Source organism: Giraffa tippelskirchi, chromosome 14 (genome assembly GCF_054371585.1).
Source record: "Giraffa tippelskirchi isolate mGirTip1 chromosome 14, T2T-mGirTip1v1.2.pri, whole genome shotgun sequence".
NCBI lineage: Eukaryota > Metazoa > Chordata > Mammalia > Artiodactyla > Giraffidae > Giraffa > Giraffa tippelskirchi.
In genome coordinates, this window is record NC_137288.1 from 43,057,078 (window position 1) to 43,076,240 (window position 19,163).

General features: G+C 45.4%; 1 protein-coding gene across 4 annotated transcripts in view; it reads right to left on the minus strand.

Moving 5' to 3' along the window:
- The window catches only part of TAF4B (TATA-box binding protein associated factor 4b), a 187,915-nt gene that overhangs the window by 58,675 nt on the left and 110,077 nt on the right, over positions 1-19,163 (minus strand). For 2 of the 4 annotated variants that reach the window (XR_014074862.1, XM_081562717.1), the window contains 2 exons: positions 18,907-19,047; positions 16,752-17,517 (listed from right to left, as the gene is read on the minus strand). The exons of the other annotated variants lie outside the window; for them this stretch is intronic. Coding sequence is in view for 1 of the 2 variants with exons in the window: in XM_081562717.1 (XP_081418843.1) it covers positions 18,907-19,047 (141 nt within the window). In the remaining variant the exon portion in view is untranslated. Of the gene's footprint in view, positions 1-16,751; positions 17,518-18,906; positions 19,048-19,163 lie in introns of those variants that run through there. 4 annotated transcript variants of the gene reach the window in all.

Sequence of the window (19,163 nt, forward strand, 5' to 3'; positions counted from 1 at the left end):
ACCAATGTGGCAGATTTCTGTATGAAAGAATGATGGACTGGCATGCCCATGCACCCCATACATCCCCCCAGCTCTTGGGAAGGAGCTTCTTTTTTTTTAAATTAAAAAATATATATTTCAATGTTTATATGGTTGCATTGGGTCTTAGTTGTGTACCATGGGATCTTTCATTGTGGCACATGGACTTACAGGCTTAGTTGCTCCACAGTATGTAGGATGTGGGATCTTAGTTCCCTGACCGGGGATCGAACTGGGATCCCCTGCATTGCAAGGCAGATTCTTAACCACTAGATCACCAGGGAAGTCCTAGGGAGGAGCTTCTTGCTCTGTTTTACTCATGGACACGTTTCCAGTGTCCAGGGCAATGACTTAAAATATTGTAGGGAATCAATAAATATTTGCTGTAAGAAAGAAATGAGAGAAAAGAGGAAGGAATTAAAGGAGGGAAGGAAGGAAGAAAAAGAGGGAAGGAATGTGGGAGGCAGGGCGGGCCTTGGTTAATATGGTTGATCAGTTCAGTTCAGTCGCTTAGTCGTGTCCGACTCTTTGTGACCCCATGGACTGCAGCATGCCAAACTTTCCTGTCCTTCACATTTACCGGAGTTTGCTCAAACTCATGTCCATTAAGTCGGTGATGCCATCCAACCATCTTATCCTCTGTCGTCCCCTTCTCCTCCTGCCCTCAATCTTTGCCAGCATCAGGGTCTTTTCAAATGAGTCAGTTCTTTGCATCAGGTGGCCGAACTATTGAAGTCTCAGCTTCAGCATCAGTCCTTCCAAAGAATATTCAGGACTGATCTCCTTTAAGATGGACTGGTTGGATCTCCTTGCAGTCCAAGGGACTCTCAAGAGTCTTCTCCAACACTGCAGTTCCAAAGCATCAATTCTTCGGCACTCAGCTTTCTTTATACTCCAACTCTCACATCCATACTTGACTACTGGAAAAACCATAGCTTTGACAAGACGAATCTTTGTTGGCAAAGTAATATCTCTACTTTTTAATATGCTGTCTAGGTTGGTCATAGCTTTTCTTCCAAGGAGCAAGCGTCTTTTAATTTCATGGCTGCAGTCACCATCTGCAGTGATTTTGGAGCCCCCCAAAATAAAGTCAGCCACTGTTTCCACTGTTTCCCCATCTATTTGCCATGAAGTGATGGGACCAGATGCCATGATCTTAGTTTTCTGAATGTTGACTTTTAAGACACTTTTTCACTCTCCTCTTCGTTCATCAAGAGGCTCTTTAGTTCTTCTTCACTTTCTGCCATAAGGGTGGTGTCATCTGCGTTTCTGAGGTTATTGATATTTCTCCTGGCAATCTGGATTCCAGCTTGTGCTTCATCCAGCCTGGCATTACGCATGACATACTCTGCATATAAGTTAAATAAGCAGGGTGACAATATACAGCCTTGACATACTCCTTTCCCAATTTGGAACCAGTCTGTTATTCCATGTTCAGTTCTAACTGTTGCTTCCTGACTTGCATACAGATTTACCAGGGGGCACGTAAGGTGTTCTGGTATTCCCATCTCTTGAAGAATTCTCCAGTTTGTTGTGACCCACACAATCAAAGACTTTGGCGTAGTCAATAAAGCAGAAGTAGATGTTTTTCTGGAACTCTCTTGCTCTTTCGATGATCCAGCAGATGTTGGCAATTTGATCTCTGGTTCCTCTGCCTTTTCTAAAACCAGCTTGAACATCTAGAAGTTCATGGTTCACATACTGTTGAAGCCTACCTTGGAAGATGTTGAGCATTACTTTGCTAGCATGTGAGATGAGTACAATTGTGCAGTAGTTTGAACATTTTTTGGCATTTCCTTTCTTTGGGATTGGAATGAAAACTGACCTTTACCAGTCCTGTGGCCATGGTTGAGTTTTCCAAATTTGCTGGCATATTGAGTGCAGCACTTTCACAGCACCATCTTTTAGGATTTCAAATAGCTCAACTGGAATTCCATCACCTCCACTAGCTTTGTTCATAGTGATGCTTCCTAAGGCCCACTTGACTTCACATTCCAGGATGTCTGGCTCTAGGTGAGTGATCACACCATCATGGTTATCTGGGTTATGAAGATCTTTTTTGTATAGTTCTTCTGTGTATTCTTGCCACCTCTTCTTAATAGCTTCTGCTTCTGTTAGGGCCACACCATTTTTGTCCTTTATTGTGCCAGTCTTTGCATGAAATGTTCCCTTGCTATCTCTAATTTTCTTGAAGAGATCTCTAGTCTTTCCCATTCTATTGTTTTCCTCTATTTCTTTGCATTGATCACTGAGGAAGTCTTTCTTTTCTCTCCTTGCTTTTTGTTGAAACTCTGCATTCAAATGGGTATATCTTTCCTTTTCTCCTTTGCCTTTAGTTTCTCTTCTTTTCTCAGCTATTTGTAAGGCCTCCTCAGACATCCATTTTGCCTTTTTGCATTTCTTTTTCTTGGGGATGGTCTTAATCACTGCCTCCTGTACAATGTCACGAACCTCTGTCCATAGTTCATCAGGCACTCTGTCTATCAGATATAGTCCCTTAAATCTATTTGTCACTTCCACTGTATAATCATAAGGGGTTTGATTTAGGTCATACCTGAATGGTCTAGTGGCTTTCCCTACTTTCTTCAATTTAAGTCTGAATTTAGCAATAAGGAGTTCATGATCTGAGCCACAGTCAGCTCCCAGTCTTGTTTTTGCTGACTGTACACAGCTTCTCTTTCTTTGGCTGCAAAGAATATAATCAATCTGATTTTGGTATTGACCATATGGTGATGTCCATGTGTAGAGTCTTCTCTTGTGTTATTGGAAGATGGTATTTGCTATGACCAGTGTGTTCTCTTGGCAAAACTCTATTAGCCTTTGCCCTGTTGTGTTTTGTACTCCAAGGCCAAATTTGCCTGTTACTGCAGGTATCTCTTGATTTCCCACTTTTGCATTCTAGTCCCCTATAATGAAAAGGACATCTTTTCTGGGTGTTAGTTCTAGAAGATCTTTTAGGTCTTCATAGAGCCATTCAACTTCAGTTTCTTCAGCATTACTGGTCAGAGCATAGACTTGGATTACCGTGATATTGAATGGTTTGCCTTGGAAATGAACAGAGATCATTCTGTCATTTTTGAGATTGCACTCAAGTACTATATTTCGGACTCTCGTTGACTATGAGGGCTACTCCATTTCTTCTAAGGGATTCTTGCCCACAGTAGTAGATATAATGGTCATCTGAGTTAAATTCGCCCATTCCAGTCCATTTTAGTTCACTGATTCCTAAAATGTCGATGTTCACTCTTGCCATCTCCTGTTTGACCACTTCCAAATTACACAATAAACTGCGGAAAATTCTGAAAGAGATGGGAATACCAGACCACCTGACCTGCCTCTTGAAAAACCTGTATGCAGGTCAGGAAGCAACAGTTAGAACTGGACATGGAACAACAGACTGGTTCCAAATAGGAAAAGGAGTATGTCAAGGCTGTATATTGTCACCCTGATTATTTAACTTATATGCAGAGTACATCATGAGAAATGCTGGGCTGGAAGAAGCACAAGCTGGAATCAAGATTGCCGGGAGAAATATCAATAACCTCAGATACGTAGATGACACTACCCTTATGGCAGAAAGTAAAGAGGAACTAAAGAGCCTCTTGATGAAAGTGAAAGAGGAGAGTGAAAAAGTTGGCTTAAACTTCAGCGTTCAGAAAACTAAGATCATGGCATCTGGTCCCATCACTTCATGGCAAATAGATGGGGAAACAGTGGCTGACTTTATTTTGGGGGGCTCCAAAATCACTGCAGATGGTGATTGCAGCCATGAAATTAAAAGACGCTTACTCCTTGGAAGGAAAGTTATGACCAACCTAGATAGCATATTGAAAAGCAGAGACATTACTTTGCCAACAAAGGTCCATCTAGTCAAGGCTATGGTTTTTCCAGTAGTCATGTATAGATGTGAGAGTTGGACTATACAGAAAGCTAAGCGCTGAAGAATTGATGCTTTTGAACTGTGGTGTTGGAGAAGACTCTTGAGAGTCCCTTGGACTGCAAGGAGATCCAACCAGTCCATCCTAAAGGAGATCAGTCCTGGGTGTTAATTGGAAAGACTGATGTTGAAGTTGAAACCAATACTTTGGCCACCTGATGCGAAGAGCTGACTCATTTGAAAAGACCCTGATGCTGGGAAAGATTGAGGGAAGGAGGAGAAGGGGTCGACATAGGATGAAATGGTTGGAGGGCATCACCGACTCAATGGACATGAGTTTGGGTGAACTCCGGGAGTTGGTGATGGACAGGGAGGCCTGGCGTGCTGCAGTTAATAGGGTTGCAAAGAGTCGGATACGACTGAGCGACTGAACTGAATTGAACTGAACTGACCTTGATTCATGGACCTAACATTCCAGGTTCCTATGCAATATTGTTCTTTACAGCATTGGACTTTACTTCCACCACCAGTCACATCCACAACCGGGCATTGTTTTTGCTTTGGCTCCATCTCTTCATTCTTTCTGCAGTTATTTCTCCACTCTTCTCCAGTAACATATTGGGCACCTACTGACCTGGGGTTAATGAAGTTAGCTCAGACAGAAAAGAATCTACCTGCAGTGCAGGAGACATAGGTTTGATCCCTGGGTCAGGGAGATCCCCTGGAGAGGGCATGGCAACCCACTCCAGTATTCTTGCCTGGAAAATCCCATGGACTGAGGAGCCTGGAGGGCTATAGTCCATGGGGTTGCAAAGAGTCGGACACGACTGAGTGACTAACACTACTACTACTACATGAAGTTAGGCTGTGAGAGGCACTCAGGATCAGCTCAACAAAAGTTTGTCTGTCGTCTAGGCCTGATACTCTAAAGGAATTGGCTATGCCCCTTCAGTTCCACCCAATGGGAAAGAAAAAAAAAGTAACCATGTGTAAACAGTTGTTGTTCAGTCACTAAGTCATGCCTGACTCTTTGTAACCACACGGACTGTAGCATGGCAGGCTTTCCTATCTTTCACTATGTCCCAGAGTTTGCTCCAACTGACGTCCATGGTGTCCATGCTGCCATCCAACCATCTGATCTTCTCTTGCCCTCTTCTCTTCCTGCCCTCAATCTTTTCTAGCATCAGGGTCTTTTCCAATGAGTTGGCTTTTCACATTAGGTGGTCAAAGTATTGGAGCTTCAGCTTCAGTATCAGTCTTTCCAACGAATATTCAGGACTGATTTCCTTTAGGATTGACTGGTTGGATTTCCTTGCAGTCCAAGGGGCTCTCAAGAGTTTTCTCCAACACCATAGTTTGAAAGCACCAAGTCTTTGGCCCTCAGCCTTCCTTATGGTCTAACTCTCACATTCATACATGACTACTGGAAAAACCATAGCTTTGACTATATGGACAGATGAAACAGAGAAGTGACTTGGGTTTTCCTCAGGGGTGGACTCTGAGAGAGGCTCAGGAAAGCAGACAGGCAGTTGCACATTCTGCACCCAGGTCAGTATGGTCTAATAGGGAGTTTCTTTCCAAAGTCAAGTCCTGATTCAACTCATGAAGGACAAACAACCCCAGGATCCTGCCTTACAGATATGGTCAGGGAAGCAGTTCAGGGTGATTTCAGCACAAAGAACCAACCACTCATCAGAAATAGTGGCAAAGAAATATTGAAGCTGGCTCACTAGGGCCACCAAGGCCATATAGAAGTGGGCAGTGAGCTTCTGTGCACTTGACCTGTCCTGGTTGCCTGGATCCCTGGCTACCTAGACCTCAAGGCTCTAAAGACAAGAAATGAATGAAGTAAGGTTTTGAGCAACATAAAATCTATCATTTTAGTCACAGTGATTACTGTTCTTATCACCAAACCAATGAAGCAAAGAAATAGAAGACCATTCTTTCCTTTTGTATCACTCAGCTTTTGCTAGATTAGGCTGTGTAACAAATGTCCTCCCAAATCTGAGTCTTACAAGAACAGGTTTATTTCTTGCTTCCATTTCACATCTTCTATGAGTCAGTCACATGTTTTCTTCCATCCCTCTCTGGGACAAGCTGGTCTTATGGTAGAGAAAGAAAGAACCAGAGGACCTGCAGACATGCAATGACTCACAAGCGGTAAATGCCGCTTTTACTTCCATCTCACTGGCCAGTGGAAGTCATCTGCCCAAGCCAATGTCAATGAGGCAGAGGAAAACAATCCTCTCACAAGAAGGTGCACGCATGCTCAATCGTGTCTGACTCTTTGTGACCCCATGGACTGTAGCCCACAAGGTTCCTCTGTCCATGAAATTTTCCAGGCCAGAATACTGGAGCGGGTTGCCACTTCCTTCTCCAGGGGATCTTCCTGACCCAGGGATCGAACTCACATGTCTTATGTCTCCTGCTTTAGCAGGCATATTCTTTAGCACCGAGCCATGGCAGCAAATAATTGCAAACCTACCACAGCCCAAGTTTTGCCAGAAAGACTAGGCTGAATGTCTTGAAGGCCAGAATTAAGACTTTTTTTCCTGCTCCAGTGTCTAGCAGAGTCTGGTTATAATAGAGTGTTCAAGAATGAAAGGATGAAAAAAAAAAAAGAATGAAAGGATGGTGCCAATGTTTAAAGATGGAAAATAAGGAGAAGGACATTGCCAAGACTAGAGATCAGATATTCTGACATCAGCCTTCTTTTTTTTTTCCTTGCCCACGCCAAACAGCATACAGAATCTTAGTTCCCCAACTAGGGATAGAACTCATGCCTCCTGAAGTAGGAGGATGGAGTCTTAATCACTGGACCAACAAGGAAGTACCAGCCTTTTATCTTCCCATTACTGCATCATCCTGAAATGCAGCTGCCTAAAAAACTTTGACCTTGCACATGGAAGTAACTTTGCTTTTCAGAAATCATTCTTGCCTCATATCAAGACAACAAAACCAACTCTTGACTAAGGACTTTGAAGATGAAGAGGGGTGAGTGAGATTGCAGGGGGTGGTGATGGTGGTATTAAACCAGGAAGCATAGTACTTTTGACTTATAATGTGCTTTTGCATACATTATCTCATTTGACCTCCCCAGAGCCTGGTGAGGAAGCAAAGTCTATTTAGGCTGTTTTATGATGAAGAAACAGGCTTCCCAGGTGCTGCTGCTGTTGCTGCTAAGTCGCTTCAGTTGTGTCCAACTCTGTGCGACCCCATAGATGGCAGCCCACCAGGCTCCCCCGACCCTGGGATTCTCCAGGCAAGAATACTGGTGCTAGTGGTGAACAAAAACCAACCTGCCAATGCAAGAAACATACAAGACACGTGTTTGATCTCTAGGCTGGGAAGATCCCCTGAAGAAGAACATGGCAATCCCATGGGCAGAGGACACTGGCAGGCTATCGTCCATAGGGTGGCTTGACCTCAGTTATGCTAATGCACACAGGTAACTGTCCTGGTCACTGGGGCAGAGGCATTCAGGGACCCACGGGGTGAGGAACAACCTGAAAGCTGTGTTCCCATGGCATTAGCACCATGTCCGTGCTCCACATGAGAACTTTCTCTTTCTACTGGCCACAAAAGGAGCCTTGGAGGGTGAGGGATAAAGCATGCCAGGGTACTTGGAGGTCTGAGCGTGGGCTGTTCAAAGAGGTGCTGGGAGCAAGTCAAGACTGTGCATGGCCCTCCCACCTTGGTCCCAGAGACCCCATTGCCAGGCAACTTAAAGGTCATCCATTGAACAATTCATCTCACATGACATCTGACATGTGGCATGGGGATGGCTGGGCACAGTGCCCGCCCAGAGGGGCTCACGGGGTGGAGGGGACGGACACACAGGATGTGAGTGTAATGGGATGGGTGTGGTGGATGATTGCATAGCAATGTGAGCACTAGAGCTGGACCAGTGGCAGGGAGGAGGGATGCTCGAGGAGGGAGGAGGCAGAAGCGGATACTTGAGGAGCAGGGAGAGGCCTCCCCAGCCAGGGTCAGCTCAGCAAAGTCAGAGGCACGAGCCCGTGCGGGGAGTGTTGAGCCTGGGACGAGCCACCCTGAGCCCTGATCAGAGAGCAGATAAGGGGTCCAAGAGGCGTGCAGGGCTGGGCCTGGGGAGTTTACAGGAGCAATCTTCATTCTGCCGGGATGGGGAACAAGTGAGGCAGGCCCAGCCACATAGTTAGGGGCCCAGCGCAAAATGAAGATGGAAGGCCCCTTGTTTACAGGGTGTCGGGAATTTCAAGACAGCAGCGAGAGTGTATTACTCCAAGTCCACCATCCTGCATGTGAAGGCCCGGGGTGACGCCCAGGCTGCAGCCCTGGGCAGCTGGCTGGAGGTGTGGCATTCAGCTCCACCAGCTGACAGTTTCCAGCCTTGGCCAGGAAAAGCCTTGTGCTTGTATGTCGTTGTATTATTGCTACTTTATAGGCACACCTTCATTTTGTTAGGTTTCATTTTATTTTGCCTCACAGATAATATGGGTTTTTTCATTTTTTTTTTTTTGCTTATTGAAAGCTTGTGGCAATCCTGTGTTGTCAGGTGATAGTCAGCATTTTTTAGTAATAAAAGAATTTGTAATTAAGATATGTACATTCTTTTTTAGACATAACACTATTGCACACTTAATAGACTACAGTGTAGTGTAATCATAACTTTATATGCACTGGGAGACCAGAAAAATTGTATGACTTGCTTTATTGCAATATTCGCTTTATTGTGGTGTCTGGAACCAAATTTACAAGATCTCCAAGGTGTGCCTGTAGTTTTTCTTCAAGTATAACATTTTAAAATATAGTTTTTAATCTTTATGAGATGTTGACAATGTTTAAAATGTTATATGCCATTAAATACACAAATTATTCAACTAACAGAAACATTTCAGAGACAACTTTTCCAGAATCGCCCTTCTCCAGATAGGAACAGCTGTGGAGAAAACCGTCTGGGTCCCCCTGCGGGCAGCAGGCAACTCACTGCTGGGGTCAGAAAACAGGGCAGCAGCACCTAAGGCTTGAGTTCTGAGCACAGTGGTCTCCTGCCACATGTTTTTCATCAAAGTCAGTCAAATTTAACTCTGAAACTCCCTAAGAACTTCTCTCACTATATCCCTAGCAGAGAGCAGAGTTAGAGAGAAGAAAAGAAATTGTATTTTAAAAGGATCAGTGAGGGACTTCCCTGATGGTTTAGTGGTTAAGATTCTGCGCTTTCCACTGCATGGGGCACGGGTTTGATCCCTGTTGGGGAGCTTAAGTGTCTGCACGCTGAACCAGTTTGCCGCTGTGAACCCAATGCCCTGGAGTTTACCTGTGACCTTTGACTTTTGATGATGACCAGGGGTGGGACTCCCAGTGACGCTCTTGAGCTTAGCCCCGCCCCACTGCACACCAGCCGATGGCTTTAGTTGCCGCAACAATGCAACCTGCTCCCCCTAACATAGCTTCAAGCTTTTCCATCCCTAAACCATATTTTACTTTTAAACTAGCCACAGAGTGTCCTGCAGCACAGAAAAGGGGATTTCCTCCTTCGATTAGAGGGAGGAGTGAATGGGGAAGGAAATTATGTAAAGGGAACAACCAGGAACTCCCGGTTGTGAGCAGGTTGGAAGGAGACTCTCACCTCTCTTCTGCAGTGTGCCCTTGCCAGGGAGTGACTGCCACAAACCACAGACACGGTGGAAATCTCCAGAGAGGTGAGAGTCTCTGAAACTCCTCCAGAGCAAGATATGGGCCCCGGGAACACCCCGGGAACATCCCGAGAACTGTCACCTGGGCCCTGAAGGTTATTCACTAACGAAGAGTCTTAATTCCAACTGAAGGTAGTCACTGAACCTGCAGAAGGAGAGAATAACACGAAGCTTTTCCAAAACAGAATTCACCACAAAATGCTTTTATTCAAGGAGTTCTAAGGGAGTAACTACGGGCTTCCAAGTTGGCGCTACTGGTAAAGAACCAGCCTGCCAATGCAGGAGACCTAAGAGATGCAGGTTCGATCCCTGGGTGGGGAAGATTCCCCGGAGGTGGGTGTGGCAACCCACTCCAGTATTCTTGCCTGGAGAATCCCATGGACAGAGGAGCCTGGCAGGCTACAGTCCATGGGGTTGTGAAGAGTCTGACATGACTGAAGAGCTTTAGCACTCATAGCATGCACACGGGAGTGGCTCCCTCAAGCCACTGCTCTAGGGATGTGAGCAAATGGAAAAGGCACAGCTCCCAGGCTTAGGAGGGGACAAGTCAAGAGCATGCTGCCACCATGTTGAGGAAGCCAGACACACGACCCCAGGCAGTCAACCAAGGGAGGTGGAGTAAGGAGCCTTCCCCTTCCTTCCCTCTCCCTTCTTTCTGAGTACACGCTCCTGGGTCTTTCCCTGGCTTTACCACAGCATCGGTCACAGAGGCTTGGGTCGGGGGAGGCCCCGGCCCCTCACATGGCCCAGACGCCTGACCCCATTCCCAGCCAGGTCTGAGACCAGGAGGAGGGATTCTGAGGGTTTTTGTTTGTTTGTTTTCCTTGTGACTGTACTTTCTATCATCAAATGGAATTTTTCAAAGCGGTCATTCTCATTGTTTTAAAGGATGAAATTTATGATTTGAAAGTAATGGCTGCCAACCTCATAAAATGAGCTTTAATATCACCACAGACATCCTCACAATTGGCCAAATCCCCAAGACCCCTATGAAGAGTGAATTGCCCTAGGCAGAAAAGGATTAAATTCACTGAACATCATAAAAATACACAATGAGCTCCACATCCTTTCTCATTTTCCAGTGACAGTCGTGCTGGGCAGGGGTCCTTTGGTCACGAGCTCCTGCCCCCTCACCTCCCAGTGTCCGCATGCTGCCCTTCACACTGACCACATGACCTTGTCTTCCATCCCTGGCCTCGGCCCCTGACATCAGTGTGGACCTGCTCCAGCCCTACACAGTCAGTGTGTTTTCTTGGATCCTGAAAAACCAGATGAATCCAGAATTTGTTTCTAGACCTTAGGCATATGGACTCAATAATATAGGCCAATTAAAGGCTCATGCTCACCTTAATCTGTGAGATATGTGAAAAATCTCTTTATAGACTGTATTCTGCTTTATAGACTGTATTTCTGTGACCTTGGGAAAGTTACTTAACAGCTCCGAAACTGCTTATTCATCTGTTAATATTTTTTTAATATGGAAGGTAACTTTATTATATCTTCTCACTTAATACTCACCAAAGTTCAACTCTCATAGCATCTGAGGAAACTGGCACTCCCCAGTCACTAACAGTGGATTTGGGCTTCAGATTCCGGTTTGTCTGATTCTAAAATCCACACTCTTTTTTTGAGAGCCCTCCATCATATCCTGGGATGGGAGGATTTCTGGAAGACTAGGCAACATGGCTAAGGAAGGAAAGGGGCTAAAGCAGAGCCTGACACACTGGTCCAGAGGGGGAAACCCTAAACCAGAGTCATGGCAATCATGCCAACCAGAAGGGATAGAGATGCTGTGATGGCTGAACCAACTTGATGGGAGGTGAGGGAGAGAGGAGAGAGGAAAAAGAAAGTGGGAGGAAAGAAGCTAAATTGAAATTTTTATGACCCTAAATGACCTGGGAGATGATGGAAGAGATGAATGTTAAAAATTTAGAAAAGAGAGCCATCGTGAGCACTGGAACAAAATGTCTGGAAGTTATGGATGCAAGATTTTAGATCTGGAAGAGATTTGATGGAGAATCAAGATGTGAAAAGCAGACCCATTAATTAAGGTTGAAGTCCCAAAGGCAGGGGAACCCCAAGACAAAGGGGAGCTGTGGGCCGAGAAGAGGCTTGAGTGGAGCGGTCACAGGGCAGAGACAGCACCAGGCACTGTAGGGGCAGAGGATACTTACCAGCAGGCAAGCTCGGAATCCTTACAGGGAGCTGAGGGGAGGATGTGCCAGTGACAGAAGGCAAACTTTCATTTTTAAGAGCGTGATCTCAATAGAGAGATGAGGGTGGAGGTCAGATTACAGATGGTTAAAGAAAGACTCAGGGCAAAGAAAGAAGACAGAAATCATAGACCCTGTGTTCAAGATATTTAGAAGAGAAAAGATAAAAAGGGAACACAGGACCAAGGCAAGAGATTTTTCTTTCCCTTCCAAGTCTTGAGTGTGTCAGACTAGAGAAGAGAAGGATCTAGAGATGTCTCCATCTCCAGGAAGAGAGATCACTGGAAAAGCTGATTTCTACAGAAGGCAAGAAGGGACTCATTAGTTCAGGGACAAGGAGCCAATATCTGCAAAATGTTGTGCTCAGCACAGTAAGCATAATAAGGATAAAATGAAAAACAGTGCTTTCTCTAAGAAACCCACAACTGAGTAGGAGAGGTGACAGTTACACAAGTAGTAATGTTGCATGGCAGTGTGAGCCCTGTATTCATTTAGCAGTAAAGTGCTGTTGGGGATCAGAGAGGAAATTTGGGATGAAAAGGAAAGGGACACCTCAGAAGGCATCACAGAAGAGAAAGTACCATATTCAGCCTTAGAAGATGTGCAATAATATGACTGCCGAAGATGCAGAGGGAGCGTATGAGAAAGGAGCAATTCCTGCTACAAAGACAGCATGCATAGCAAGGATGGAGGAGCTGGCCTTAATGGAAGAATAAATAGGGATGAATTGGAGGGACTTCCCTGGTGGTCCAGTGGTTAGGAATCCACTTTCGAATGCAGGGGACAGGGTTCGATCCCTGGTCAGGGAACTAAGATCCCACATGCTGAGGGGCAGCTAAGCCCGCATGCCACATCTAGAGAGAAGCCTGAGTGCCAAAACTCACTCACTGCAATAATGAAGATCCCGCATGCCACAACTAAGACCTGATGCAGCCAAATAAATACAATGAATATTTTTTCTTTTTAAAAAAGAGGTATTGGAAAACAGAAAAGAGGGAGTACAAGAGAACTCATACCTGGTGGTCTCACTGTATTTTGTAACATAGGACGCAAAGGAGCCTCTGAAAGCAGAGGGTCGGGGTCAAGGTCAAGAGGAAAAGTACATCTAAAAGAGATGGAGACACAGACTGCACAGCATCCAGGTAGGCTTGCTCAATTGAAGTTAGAAACTCCGAAAACTTTGTCTAACAAAAATCAGCACTCCAGGAATAGGAACTGGAGTAGTAACTCTTGGGAGGACTGCTGCTTCTGGAAAAGATACACTGGCCTACCCTCCTGTGGGAAATGATGAACAATGCTGATCTATAAAAAGCATTGCTGAGTTTGGCCAAAAAAATGGCAGGAGACTAAAAATTAAGTGACAGTGAAAAACCAGAGACATGAATGGAATTCCAAAGCCAGCTTTCTCCTTGATGACATTTGCTGCAACAGTGAACTTGAATATTGGTGTTCACAGCTTTGTTGGGTGAGGCAACAGGGCTTAATCAAGGAGGGGAGTCTAATAGAAGAACCCCTACAAAAAGTTAGAACCCCAGTGGGTTATATCTTCCATGTAAGTGTGAACTGAGAAATAGATTCATCTATTCCCTCCAAGGGGGTGCAAGAGATTTGCCTCTGTGAACATAGAATGGAGGAGGAAGGAAAAACTTCAATTTGAATATTTAGTGTACAGATGTCTATGACAGGAGTTGCTCCAGATGCCTGAAAGAGGCAAACACAGATCTTCCCAAGAGAAACTCATCAATGAAGCCTCAAATCATTCCCGCAGGTATCAGCTTGAAGTCAAGAATCACAGAATACATAAGGAAACAAAGCGTGAGAGGGTACAAGCAGGAGAAAAAAACACATACACACAGAAGAATCAAACCCATGGAATGATCAGATACAGATGTGTTTTAAAAGATAAAATAAGAAATTTAAGATACGAGTAAAGGGACTTCCCTGGTGATCCAGTGGTTAAGACTCTGTGCCCCCACTGCAGGGGACAGGAGTTCGATCCCTGGTCAGGAACTAAGATCCTGCGTGCCATGGGGCATGGCCAAACTAAGATGAAAATAAATAAATAAAAAATAAATATGAGTAAAGACAGACTATGCTAGAAAGCTTGTTTTAAAAATACACCTGACAGTAGTATTGAAATCTTTTCATCAACAGGTATCAATTTTTCCCAAATTCATCTACCAAGTTCAGATCCAGTCAAATACAGGAGCATTTTTGTGGAACTTGATGAACTGATTCTAAAATTAATATGGAAGTGTAAAGAGACGAGAACAGTCTAGAATCCAAGACACTATTGAAAAAGAATGGGGGAGGAGTGTGGAACTGGCATTCTTAGGTATCGATATTGATTTTAAGCCATAATAAATAAAACAGTGCAGAGATAGAGAAATTGACAATAGAATTGAAAGCCTCAAAGAGACTAATATTGATATGAAATTGGCAGCATTACACATCAATGGAAAGAACAGACTATCAATAAATTGGTGGAATAATGGCTTATCCATATGGATAGAAATTTTTTATTGGACCCTGAAACTTATACCATTAAAAAAAAAAAGAATTTCAAGTGGGCTAAAGCGCTAAATACAAAAGATAAGACCACAAAGCTTTTAAAAGACAGCTTAGGAGACTACGAAATTGTATGTAGTAGAAAAGGGTTCCTGAAACCAGACACAGTTATACAAATTCTAAAGGGAAAGATTAAAGAACTTCCTGTTAAAATTAACAACTTCTATAGATCAAAGACTCCACAAAGAGAGTGAAATAATAAGTCAAAACTGAGAGTATAAATTTGTTACACACATAACTAAGGATTAATATCCAAAATATATGAAGAATACCTATAAATCCATTAAAAAAAAAAAACAGGCAAAATATTTGAATAGGTGCTTCACACTGGCTAATTGGCAAAATTAAAAGATATCTATCCTCATTAACCAATGGGGATTTCAAATTGAAACCACACTGAGCCATCATTTTCTGCTCACTGGATTGGCAAAGATCAAAAACAACAGCAAGGTTGTAAGGAAACGAACGGTACACTTACTATACTGAAGCCGAGTGGAACCTGAACTAACCACTTTGGAAAACTGAAGATGTGCACCGTCTAGAACCAGTCTTTTTACTTCCAGAGCAAGTGCTGAATAAGGAGACATATCTAGAATATAGCACAGCAGGAAAGTCTGAAATAGTAAAAAAAAAAAAAAAAGTGAAAACAACCTAAGTATCTATTGGACTCAGTATCAACATACGATGGGACTCAGTGCAGAAGTGACGCTGAATGATTCACAGCTGCAGCCAAAGTGATGCTTCTTGGGAGACTGATGTTGTCAGAAATAAAGCCACAGAAGAATATTATCCCACCATGTAAAGTCCAGAAACATGCCAACTGAAGATTCTAGTTAGAGATATTCACTATACATGAAAACATAAAGAAAAGCAAGGGAATGGTGAACACACAGTTCAGGATGACCGATCGTTTCTGAGGGGAGAGAAAAGGAGCTAGACCAAAGAGGACGCACAGGGGGACCCCCAGGGTAAGAGCAGCAGCCTTGTATTCAAAGTGACTGTTGCTAAAGTAAAATTTGTCCTTATTTGTATTGGAAAACTAGCCCTCTAATGTAGAGTCATAGGCTTTTTTTTTTTTGGCTTTGCTTTTCGCTCACTCTTACTGTTAGGGTTGCTTCAATAAAATTTATATAGATGAATTACAATATAATTGTAATAATCTACATCAGTGGTTTAAACTGACTTATTTTCTCCAGTTCGTCATTAAACCACGTACTTTTGTAGGCTCTCTACGGCTTGTCTGTGTGTTTTATGAAATGACACTATCATGTAATAGAGTAAATCCTCCTCCTTGACTCTAAAATATTAACCACGAATAAATTATTCACGATAATTAGCTGCAGAGCATTGTAACATATTAAAATAAAACAACTAGAGTGATATCAAAACAAAAAATAAGAATAGAGTGAGTGTTGGGCACATGAGTGCCCAGCATGGGGAAGATCCCCTGGAGGAGGGCATGGTAACCCACTCCAGTATTCTTGCCTGGAGAATCCCCATGGACAGAGGAGCCTGGTGGGCTACAGTCCATGCGGTCGCAAACAGACACGACTGAAGTGACTTAGCATGCACGCAGGCAGGCAGAATCAGGGAACTTGGCTGACTCTGATGTTTTAAGGATTCTGTATGTGTGAATGCGTAGGTGGCCAGGGGAGGGGCTGAAGAAGGGTGAGGGGAAGTGAGAGAAGAGAGTGGGGTGGTGCCGGTTCCGGCCCCAAACCAATGGAAGAGGTTATGGGGAAGCTCCTCGTGGCACCCAGAGAAAGTGAGAATTAACTCTGAACACACCAATTAACGCAGGTAATGTCGACATTCAGAGTCTGACGAAACCAGTTTGACTCTGGCCAACAGCCAAGGGAAAAAAACCCATTGGATCTGATTTCACACCAGTTAACAGTGCCCTTGAGGATGTATTCAGCAAATGGGCACCTTGGAAGGAGGAAGAAAGGGTTGTGTTAGTTCCTGCCAACTTCTTATGCTTGCAAGTTTCTAGCATCAATTAAAAATGCCTTTGTCCTGTTGGACCTGCCTGCCAGGGCACAGGGTGAGATACACTGGCCTTGCTTAATGCCCGGGATTGCTCTGCCTTCGTTTTTCTTCAAGAAAAACTTGGCACTGGCCTCCAGCGTGGCAGAAAGACAAGCCTGTCCCTCCCAGGCCATTCATTCTTGGCCTGGACTTGGGGCGGGAAGATCGGTGATGCATGAAGCGCCTCTGGGAAGGGGCCGCGGTGCTGGCCTGGCTTCCTGGGTCCGGGGTTTGAATCAAAGGGCTGAGGGTGAGCTGCTGGCTCCACTTGGGCTGTCCTCAGAGCTCCAGCTGCTAGGTCTTTGGTTTTTATTACATTAGTCTTTAAAAAAAAAAAGTTTTTAATCAGCAAGAATCAGTGAAGCAGGCTTTATGGTGCAATAATTCTGCATGTTTTGTTATAAATATCCCCAGGCAAAGGGAAGGTTATTTCATAGACTATCAAAGTAACACGCCCGCTTGGGTTGCAACAAGGAATCTGTGAGGACTAGCAAGCAGGAAGCGTATCATCTGCATTTAAGAGGCTTTTGTTTTAATAAAACAGGCACATATTTATCTATAAAAGAGACTGACCAGCTTGGCAAAGCCAGCACTCGTGAGAAGTAAAGATACAGGGAAGCCATGTTATTTGCTGAATTAAAAAAAATCATCCATCCACTCACTTTCCAGTAACAGCACTCGGTTGTAGGTTTTGGCCACACTGGTGTTTATAGTCAACTCTCAGTGCTGAAAGCCTCCAGGTCCAGAGGCTTCAGATCTCCAGGAGATGTTGAGTATTTCTGACTTTTTTTATTAAGAGTTAAGACCCTCTTCCACCCCTCCCCTGAAAAAACATCAGAAGAAAGTTTGAAATTGTTCAATCCAGGATGAAAAGATACTCCCATGCTTCTGCTTCATATAGCACACTTGATCTTGTTTACTTAGACCCTGAAGTGGCTTGGTGGTATACACAGGGGGCTTGCAGAGGGCCAGCACAGAGGCAACAAGCCCCAGACTCTAACCTTTTCCGGCGCACATTTCCGGACCGAGGTGCAAAGACAGCACCACAAAGTCCACGCTTCCTGCTGGAGAAGATTTCACAAATTCTTTTCCATCAAACTTTCCTCCAGCTGCGATTCTTGAGGCTGAGGTTGCCCTGGGTCAGAAGGAAATATGTATGGGACGTCAGATTGAGTGGGAAGTCTGCTTGTTCGCTTACCAGTTAATCTCCTAAGCTTCTCACACGTCCCAGGCTGGCTCTGGGTATCTTCATATTAGACAAACAGTGATCCTGCAAAAGGTAGGCACCTCCCGTCCCACCCCTGCATGGATGGACCCGCAGAGGCTGGAGAGGAGAGCTGGAGAGGGGTATAGGCTGCTTGGTCACTGAGGGCTTAGGAGGGCAGGGGCATCTGCCGCCCCATCCTCACTCTTACCCTCCCCATGACTCTTTCGGCTCTCGGTCCTCTGGCCTCTCTGCCATCCAGGTAAGTGAGTTTGAGAATCATGGGCAGCCAGGAAATGTAGCATGAGCTTGACCTGGAGGCCGACCCTGTGGGGACCCTCAGGCTCTCACTCTGTAGGCAGTAGCCCCGTCCTCCATGTCAAACCACTGATCCTGATTTTAAGTAGGAGACACGGCACTGTGGGACCACAGTGACCTTCCCTCTGCCCATCTCAATGGATGCTCTACTTGGAGACCTTCCTGGGAGTACTTCCTGTCCCACACTGAGGCGCAGAACCAGTGCCTTTACCCTCCTGTCCTCTGTGTTTCGGAGCCTCTGACACGTGGTCTGTGAGTCCCTCCACCAGCATCACTCCCCGCCACCTCTCCCCGCTACCTCCCCCCCGCCTCCACCACAACCTCCTGGCTCTCTTTGTAATTCAGGGCTTCCCTTCCAGCCTGGATGGTGTGGGCACCACCAGCAGGGCTGCCTGGATCTCAGGGTACTCATCTCCCTCGCCCCTGGCACCCAAAAATGCACATCTGACCTCACATAACCCTCTTGGGGCTCAGTCAGCAGCCTACTGTGGTATCTGGGAGGGATTTCTTCTCTCAAAGCCCCCCTACAGTGGACAGACTAGGCTTCTAGGCCGTGAACGAGTCACCCCGCCCCACTCCTTCCAAAAGAGTGACCAGGGAGCCTGGAGTTGGTTAATGAGCCTCTAGTGGGAGCCCAGGGTCTCCAGTTATGGATCAAAGGGTCTAGAAGTAAGACAGGTCCACCCATCGTGACTGTGCAGCTAGAGGTGTCCCTCCCAGGACAACAGGGCGCTGAGAGGGGAAAACACAGAGCTTCCTTCCCTTCTCTCAAGTCTGAGAGACAACGTCCAACCCCGTGAGGGAGAAAAGGCTGGGACTCCACATGACCCCCCGACAGGAGGAGGAGAAGGGGCAACAAGCGAGAGGAGAGGAGCCAGGCTTCCGTTACAGAACACGCCTGGAAGCGCTTAGCCAGAGTCCGTGGCTTAAATGGCACAAGCGACCTGCTGGCAGTGGCTTCGAGGAAGTGACATAAGAGGGTTCTGTACTCAGAGGACCCACCTAAGCCCGCGCAGGAAGAGCCTGGAACCGTGCCCGTGACTCAGAGGTGGTGAGTGCTGCCGCCAAGTCAGGAGAACCGCCCCCCGGCCCCGCCCAGCCAGATTGCTCCTGCTGACTTCCAGAAATTCCATTCCAGGGGAGCTAAAAAAATAAGAGAGAGAGATCAAGTCCCTAATGACAGCATCTGTAGGCACTTCCTCCCCCAGGCTCAGGCTACTGGGCAGGCAGCCAGGAAGCTCCCCTGATCCCAGAGCCTG